The sequence below is a fragment of the Drosophila nasuta genome, chromosome 3, assembly GCF_023558535.2.
Source record: "Drosophila nasuta strain 15112-1781.00 chromosome 3, ASM2355853v1, whole genome shotgun sequence".
Classification (NCBI taxonomy): Eukaryota; Metazoa; Arthropoda; class Insecta; order Diptera; family Drosophilidae; genus Drosophila; species Drosophila nasuta.
In genome coordinates, this window is record NC_083457.1 from 27,502,711 (window position 1) to 27,512,251 (window position 9,541).

At 36.4% G+C, this 9,541-nt stretch overlaps 1 protein-coding gene and 2 pseudogenes across 1 annotated transcript; all 3 read right to left on the bottom strand.

Annotated features, from left to right (window-relative positions):
• Window positions 1–311: 311 nt before the first annotated feature.
• Window positions 312–868, bottom strand: LOC132788136 (glutathione S-transferase 1-like; annotated as a pseudogene).
• Window positions 869–2,182: 1,314 nt separating this feature from the next.
• Window positions 2,183–3,334, bottom strand: LOC132791346 (glutathione S-transferase 1-like; annotated as a pseudogene).
• A 4,781-nt stretch (window positions 3,335–8,115) lies between these two features.
• Window positions 8,116–8,906, bottom strand: LOC132791598 (transcription factor Adf-1-like). The gene is made up of 2 exons (XM_060800583.1): window positions 8,663–8,906; window positions 8,116–8,512 (listed from the first exon to the last, which is right to left on the bottom strand). The coding sequence occupies exons 1-2, from the start codon at window positions 8,793–8,795 to the stop codon at window positions 8,187–8,189; spliced, it is 459 nt and encodes a 152-aa protein (XP_060656566.1). The 5' UTR covers window positions 8,796–8,906; the 3' UTR covers window positions 8,116–8,186.
• Window positions 8,907–9,541: the final 635 nt, after the last annotated feature.

Genomic DNA, 9,541 nt, shown 5'->3' on the forward strand with positions numbered 1-9,541 from the left:
ATTGTGTTATATCCTCTATGGAGGACGTAGCCCTTGGGTTAAACCTATCGATGCTCTCGTCCGTTAACACCAACGAAACTGCTTCAGCTTCTGATGGTTCGCCTTCTTCTCTTTCTTCAATTATATTTGTTGAACAAATATATGGACGAAACCACTCAATTTCATTCGCCCAAATCCACGTTTTACCAGCGTGCCGTGAACTGGTCTTCAATGATTAAGCGAAAGTGTCCCTCAAATTCTCCCATTTTTTTTTTATTTCATTTCCTAAAAATATAAATCATTTCACAGATTCCTTGCAACTGGAGACAGTTTTAGTACAATTGGACACAGCCACTTTCTTCCAGCTCCAATTCAATTTCGTCCCATATCTTGTTCCTTTTTGTTACGTTTTTATAGTCGGTGTCCGCCGAATCATATAAAATTTTTAATTTTTTTCGACTAATTCGATGAGTCGCTCCACTTTCGCCATTGTTGCTGTTTTGTCCGCCAATTGTTTTCTCATTGAGACGGAACACCGGATGAGCTATATTCCGAATGCAGCCTTGAAAGATGACGCCCGACTCGAAGTGCTGACGTTGGTCGACCACAGCACGCTTGTGAAAATCCTTGGGATACAGCTCGTCGCTCTTGGCATATTTACGCACCAAATATGGCATGATGGCATGCGAATCCCAAACGTATTTGCCGTGTATTTGCCGTGTGCTGTGGATTTTTCAGTGTGTATTCCTTGTTGAACTGATCTTTAGCTAGAAGATTGACGAGCCTGTACTCATACTGCAGTCCCAAGGCATTTTGCAAGCTCGGACCGGCGGACTTGCTTCCACGCCATAGAGCACTAGTTTTCCCATTGCGGTGTTGAAGCTTGAACTGACCGATTTCAACTAAAACTGCCTCGTTAAGCGATGTTCCGATTGCCGATCGTTGATCGGTGTTCGAAAAGTTTGCGCATTATTATACCCGCTACCCATAGGGTAGAAGGGTATTATAATTTTGTGTCGACAGGAAATGTATGTAACAGGTAGAAGGAGGCATCTCCGACCCTATAAAGTATATATATTTTTGATCAGCGTCAACAGCCGAGACGATCTAGCCATGTCCGTCTGTCCGTTTGGTTTTCTGTCCGTTCGTCCGTATGAACACCTAGATCTCAGAGACTATAGTAGATAGAGCTATAATTTTTAGATCAAGTTTGTTTAAAATGTTTGCCACGCCCACTTCCGCACTCGTAGTTCTATGGTATATTTTGAATGCGGTACTTTATCGATATACCAAATACACCATTTGGTATATTTTTAGTATTTTTGCAGTATATTCGGTATATTTTGAGAAAATACCGCAAAATATATTTCTTTTATTCAAAATGGGTAGCGGGTATCTCACAGTCGAGTACACTCGACTGTAGCTTTCTTACTTGTTTTATTTTGTAGTGGAGAATTGGAAATATTGTATTATATAATCTCCAAGTAAAATTTGTATTCAAAAGCGAGCTTTAATGAAGTGCTTCAATACGTTGTAATTTGGTGGATTTATATTGTAGAATCGATTGTGTTATGCAATCACTGGTATTTGGGGTGTTCGCATAGGAAAACCTTTTTATTAGCACCTTGTTGTAATAACTATAGTATTTGTGAGTCCTGAAAATTTGATTGCGATCAGATAAAAATTGTGGAAGGTATTAAAGAAATACTTTTGTATTTTTGTACAATCTGGTACATTGTGCCGTCTATGGTATATTTTGAATGTGGTACTATATCGATATCTCAAATATACCATTTGGTTTATTTTTAGTATTTTTTGTAGTATTTTCGGTATATTTTGAAAATACCGCAATATTTTGCATTTATTCAAAATGGGTATCTCACAGTCGAGCACACTCGACTGTAACTTTCTTACTTGTTTATGTTATTGGCATGATCAGCTTTAAAGAATGCAATATTTCGTTCTCCAATTACAAATTTGTATGGCATAATTCCAGGTTTGTTTACATAAATTAAAAGCGTAAATAGTAAATTTTACTTATTCGTCTGTTGCAATTCTCAAGTGGTTCTAGTATGTTGTTGATAAGGACTCATCCGTCAGAGGGCTGAAGGAAATTTTTATTTTTTCTTCCTCTTATAGAAATACAATGTGTTTCTGGTATATAGAGAGACTAATTGAGTGAATTTTCTTCGAGAATCGCCATCTCTTCCTCCATTATCAATTTGGCGAATTTAAATTTAATTTGCGCCTGTCTTCTCGGGCAAAATTTTTTGATGGTTTGCGCATGGGCCAAAAACAACATGTCTATGTCGTCTGACCCCTGCGACTTTGAATGTTGGTGTATATCCTCTATGAAGGACGTAGCCCTTGGGTTAAACCCATTGATGCTCTCGTCCGTTAACACCACCGAAAGTGCTTCAGCTTCTGGTTCTGGTTCGCCTTCTTCTATTTCTTCACTAATATATGTTGAACACATATATGGACGTAACCACTCCATCTTATTCGCCCAAATCCACGGCTTACAAGCGTGCCGTGAACTGGGCTTTAAAGTTTTTCCGAACTTGTCCCTCAAATTCTTCCATTTTTTTTATATTTCATTTCCTAAAAATATAAAAAATAATTCATTTTCATTTCACAGATTCCTTGCAAGGAGACAGTTTCAGTACAATTGGACACAGCCACTTTCTTCCAGCTCCAATTCAATTTCGTCCCATATCTTGTTCCTTTTTGTTACTTTTTATAGTCGAATCATATAGTCGAATCATATAAAATTTTATTTTTTTCGACTGATTCGATGAGTCGCTCCACTTTCGCCATTGTTGCTGTTTTGTCCGCCAATTGTTTTCTCATTGAGATGGAACACCGGATGAGCTATATTCCGAAAGCCTTGAAAGATGACGCCCGACTCGAAGTGCAGACGTTGGTCGACCACAGCACGCTTGTGAAAATCCTTGGGATACAGCTCGTCGCTCTTGGCATATTTACGCACCAAATATGCCGTGATGGCATGCGAATCCCAAATGTATTTGCCGTGATCATCGAGCATGGGCACCGTGTGCTGTGGATTTTTCAGTGTGTATTCCTTGTTGAACTGATCCTTAGCTAGAAGATTGACGAGCCTGTACTCATACTGCAGTCCCAAGGCATTTTGCAAGCTCGGACCGGCGGACTTGCTTCCACGCCATAGAGCACTAGTTTTCCCATTGCGGTGTTGAAGCTTGAACTGACCGATTTCAACTAAAACTGTCTCGTTAAGCGATGTTCCGATTGCCGATCGTTGATCGGTGTTCGAAAAGTTTGCGCATTATTTACTATATCATTTCAATCCGCTGCGTTACGTATTTTGTACTCGATTCTAGGGTATTTGTCTGTCATTTGCATATCAACAATTACATTTTTATTTTTACAAATATTAAGGCAATAATCGAATTTGTTTACAATATTGTTATTTTGTAGTGAAACCTTTTTATTAGCACCTTGTTGTTTTTAATCTGTTCGCTGCAGCCTTATCTTACACTATGATAACGCTATCAAGTCGATCAAATTTGTTTGCGTTATGATAACGTATCAAATGTGAGTAAGGTAAGTGTGTCTGCTGGAAGCACGTGAAGTGCAGGCTCCTAACAACAGTTGTGATAAGCAAAGTACACATGTATGTATGTATGCATTGTTTTTGTGTGATAATATTTTATTTGCTTATCAGATAACAAACTCTGTCAAACATGATGTAAACACTCTGCTAGTTAATAGTCGATTTGCAATAGTTTTTGGCATACTAAATAGGTTTTGCTTAAGCAGTTATAGCTTAAGAGCTTTAATCATCTCGTTAAACCAGAGCGAATAAATCCAGCGAACTTATTCGCAAAAATGTCTGCGTCAGATAAAGACGTTGTTGTTGTTGTTATTAGAAGAAGAAAAAGAAAAATGCGTGAAAATTAAATTCTTTATTTTGTATTATTGTTTATTGTAAGTTATTATTATTATTATTATTATTATTGAGGAGAGATAAATTCTGCGACTTTTCTTCTAGATCTGCCAATTCCTCCTCCATTATCAGCTTGGCGATCTTAAATTTAATTTGCGCCTGTCTTCTCGGGCAAAATTTTTTGATGGTCTTCGCATGGGCCAAAAACAACATATCTATGTCGTCTGACCCCTGCGACTTTGAAATTTGGTGTATATCCTCTATGGAGGACGTAGCCCTTGGATTAAACCCATTGATGCTCTCGTCGGTTAACACCAACGAAAGTGCTTCAGCTTCTGGTTCTGGTTCGCCTTCTTCTCTTTCTTCACTATTATATGTTGAACACATATATGGACGTAACCACTCCATCTTATTCGCCCAAATCCACGGCTTACCAGCGTGCCGTGAACTGGGCTTCAAAGATTTTCCGAACCTGTCCCTCAAATTCTTCCATTCTTTTTTAATTTCATTTCCTAAAAATATAAAAACTAATTTATTTTCATTTCACAGATTCCTTGCAACTGGAGACAGTTTTAGTACAATTGGACACAGCCATAAAATATATGTATGAACTGTTTCATTGTACAAAAACAGAACTTGATTTGATAAAACAATATAATTACCACTTTCTTCCAGCTCCAATCCAATTTCGTCCCATATCTCGTTCCATTTACTATTGTTTTTATACTCGGGGTGCTCCGAATCATACAATATTTTATTTTTTTCTACTAGCTCGATCAGTCGCTCCATATTCATTTTTCTCCTCCAATTGTTTTTGTAGGCATTCAGTATGCAGCTTCACTTTTGCCCTTGTTTACATTTTTTTGTTTTTATTATTTTTTTATTCAAATAGCTTATATTTAGAGTATGGCACTGAATTAAATTAATTTTATTTTTACAATGAAAATGTAAGGTTTTAATTAAACTATATAAATAGAAGTATAAATGGAATTTAACCATTAAAAGAAAAAAGTTAGCAGCTTTTACTTGAACACCATACTTCCTTAATTGGAGATAACTCTCAATTCTATCATTAACAGTGATAAGCCTCTATTTTGGCTTCAATTAAAAGAATAAGGGTAAATTTACCTAAGAAACTAATTGCAATTTATCGCTTCATATTCACTTATAAGGTAGATTGAAAATTCAATACTTTTTGAATGCAAATCAAATGTTATAATTAACTACAACCCCAATTAATTTGATCAATTTAATATACCTTGATTTCATTCATGATAAAGTCCTACTAATAAAATTAAAATAAAAATAATTGAAGTTAAGCTTCAAATGAAAATGTTAGAAAATTTAAAAATTAAAATTATTGGAAGAATTAGGGCAATTTCTACATCGAAAATTAAAAAAATAATTGTAATTAAAACAAGTAAGAAAGCTACAGTCGAGTGTGCTCGACTGTGAGTTACCAGCTACCCATTTTTAATAAGGGCAAAATATTGCGGTATTATTTTCAAAATATACCGAAAATACTTAAAATACTAAAAATATACCAAAGGGTATATTTGGTATGTATGTTTGGTATATCGATACAGCACACCATTCAAAATATACCATAGACGGCACAATGTACCAGATTGTCGGCCAAAGCAACTCAGACCCTAGTATGTAGGCGTTTTTGCCCATACAAAAGTATTTCTTTAATAACTTCCACAATTTTTATCTGATCGCAACCAAATTTTCAGGAATCATAACTACTATAGTAATTATAGTATATACCAAAATTCGCAACTCGACTGTAACTTTCTTACTTGTTTTGATTTGCGGAGGCGGAAGTGGGCGTGGCAAAAATTTGAAACAAACTTGATCTGCGTGCAAACATAACAAATGCTGTCGAAAAAAAAATTATAGCTCTATCTCTTATAGTCTCTGAGATCTAGGTGTTCATACGGACAGACACACAGACGGACAGACGGACAAGGCTATATCGTCTCGGCTGTTGACGCTGGTCAAGAATATATATACTTTATAGGGTCGGAGATGCCTCGTTCTACCTGTTACATACATTTCCTGCCGGCACAAAGTTATAATACCTTTCTTCCCTATGGGTAGCGGGTATAAAAATCGAAGGGAAAAAGGTAGTCGAGAAGAATATTTTGGATCGAATACACATCCAAAAGATAGATAAAATTGAAGCTAAAGTTATCACAACTATGGAAATTAATATAATAATTGATGCAATAAAAATAATTTAAAAAATCAGTGTTTAAAAAACTGCAGTCGAAGTAGCTGAAGTCGCAATATTTTTGCTTTTCACTGCTTCGACTGCGAGCGACTTCTTAAAATGAACAGTTGCTTCTGCTTCTGCTTCTGAACAAATCAGAAGTCGCAGTCGAAGCAAAAGCAGAAAACGATCGCCGACGAAAAGCGAATCAGCAACAGCAGACGCCGTGTAAAAAAATTTTGATTTTGCTTTGCTGCTGCTTTTGCGAGGCAACGCAAGTCGAAGCGACTGCTCGACTTCTGCAAGTCGCCAGCATTTTTCTTTGCTGCTGCTTTCGATTCTGCAAGTCGCTATATGTCGCAGTCGCGACTACTGTCGAAACTACTGTCGCGTCTGAATTTTTCTGCTTATACTGTTTGATTCTTGTGCATCAAGAGATTTAATCATCTCTTACACCACAGCAAATAAATCGCAGCGGTAGCGGCGGGAATATATAATTGCATTGCGTCTTATAAACGTATGCACTAGAGGTCTGCATGAATACAGTCAAAGCAGCATTTGGTACTCTCACTCAAAGTTCTGAGTCAGAACTTCTGACTGACTGAGTGAGACATTGTGTAAAACGGATTTGGCAAATGTGGTGAAGGCATGAGTAGAAAATTTACCGTAACCGAACGGCGAAGCAATGCAAGAATGAGTTTCGCGACCGAGTACTCGGTTAGTTGTGCGCCGCATTGGCGATGTCAAATTTTTTGCGTGTTTGTTTTCATACCCGCTACCCATAGGGTAAAAGGGTATTATAATTTTGTGCCGACAGGAAATGTATGTAACGGATAGAAGGAGGCATCTCCGACCCTATAAAGTATATATATTTTTGATCAGCGTCAACAGCCGAGACGATCTGTCCGTCTGTCCGTTTCGTTGTCTGTCCGTTCGTCCGTATGAACACCTAGATCTCAGAGACTATAGTAGATAGAGCTATAATTCTCAGATCAAGTTTGTTTCAAATTTTTGCCACGCCCCCTCTCGCCCTCGAAAATCAAAAAATCGAATAACAAGCGTAATTTAAAAGCTAGAGCTGGTGTATACAATAATAACTATAGTATTTGTGAGTCCTGAAAATTTGATTGCGATCAGATAAAAATTGTGAAAGGTATTAAAGAAATACTTTTGTATTTTTGTACAATCTGGTACATTGTGCCGTCTATGGTATATTTTGAATATTGTACTATATCGATATCTCATATATAGCATTTGGTATATTTTCCGTATTTTTGTGGTATTTTCGGTATATTTAAAAATAATACCGCAATATTTTGCTTTTATTCAAAATGGGTAGCGGGTATCTCACAGTCGAGCACACTCGACTGTAGCTTTCTAACTTGTTTATGTTATTGGCATGATCAGTTTAAAAGAATGCAATATTTCGTTCTCCAATTACAAATTTGTATGGCATAATTCCAGGTTTGTTTACATAAATTAAAAACGTAAATAGTAAATTTTACTTATTCGTCTGTTGCAATTCTCAAGTGGTTCTAGTATGTTGTTGATAAGGACTCATCCGTCAGCCGGCAGAGGGCTGGGGGAAATTTGTATTGCTTCTTCCTCTTATAGAAATACAATATGTTTCGGGTAGGCACTTAAATCATCTGAGCTAAAATTTATATTTGAAGTGTTGTTATCAAATGTAAATTGTGATGGAATGCTATTGGTGGAGTAACTGGGTGAATTTTTCTCAAGAATCGCCATTTCTGCCTCCCTAATCAGTTTTGCTATTTTGAATTTGATTTGTGCGTCTGTCTCCTCAGACTAAATTTTTTTATTTTATTATTATTAATATTATATTTTTATTATTATATATTATATTATTATTATTATATATTATATTATTATTATTAATATTATATTTTTATTATTATATATTATATTATTATTATTATATCTTATATTATTATTATGTACATATATATTATTGATGCAGAAACTTCGAAATAGAGAGACTAATTGGGTGAATTTTCATCGAGCATCGCCATTTCCTCCTCCATTATCAATTTGGCGATCTTAAATTTAATTCGCATGGGCCAAAAACCACATATCTATGTCGTCTGACCCCTGCGACTTTGAAATTTGGTGTATATCCTCTATGGAGGACGTAGCCCTTGGGTTAAACCCATTGATGCTCTCGTCGGTTAACACCAACGAAAGTGCTTCAGCTTCTGGTTCTGGTTCGCCTTCTTCTCTTTCTTCACTATTATATGTTGAACACATATATGGACGTAACCACTCCATCTTATTCGCCCAAATCCACGGCTTACCAGCGTGCCGTGAACTGGGCTTCAAAGATTTTCCGAACCTGTCCCTCAAATTCTTCCATTTTTTTTTAATTTCATTTCCTAAAAATATAAAAACTAATTAATTTTCATTTCACAGATTCCTTGCAACTGGAGACAGTTTAAGTACAATTGGACACAGCCATAAAATATATGTATGAACTGTTTCATTGTACAAAAACTGAACTTGATTTGATAAAACAATATAATTACCACTTTCTTCCAGCTCCAATCCAATTTCGTCCCATATCTCGTTCCTTTTACTATTGTTTTTATACTCGGGGTGCTCCGAATCATACAATATTTTATTTTTTTCTACTAGCTCGATCAGTCGCTCCATATTCATTTTTCTCCTCCCTGCGACTTTGAAATTTGGTGTATATCCTCTATGGAGGACGTAGCCCTTGGGTTAAACCCATTGATGCTCTCGTCGGTTAACACCAACGAAAGTGCTTCAGCTTCTAGTTCTGGTTCGACTTCTTCTCTTTCTTCACTATTATATGCTGAACACATATATGGACGTAACGACTCCATCTTATTCGCCCAAATCCACGGCTTACCAGCGTGCCGTGAACTGGGCTTCAAAGATTTTCCGAACCTGTCCCTCAAATTCTTCCATTTTTTTTTAATTTCATTTCCTAAAAATATAAAAACTAAATTTTCATTTCACAGATTCCTTGCAACTGGAGACAGTTTTAGTACAATTGGACACAGCCATCAAATATATGTATGAACTGTTTCATTGTACAAAAACTGAACTTGATTTGATAAAACAATATAATTACCACTTTCTTCCAGCTCCAATCCAATTTCGTCCCATATCTCGATCCTTTTACTATTGTTTTTATACTCGGGGTGCTCCGAATCATACAATATTTTATTTTTTTCTACTAGCTCGATCAGTCGCTCCATATTCATTTTTCTCCTCCCTGCGACTTTGAAATTTGGTGTATATCCTCTATGGAGGACGTAGCCCTTGGGTTAAACCCATTGATGCTCTCGTCGGTTAACACCAACGAAAGTGCTTCAGCTTCTGGTTCTGGTTCGCCTTCTTCTCTTTCTTCACTATTATATGTTGAACACATATATGGA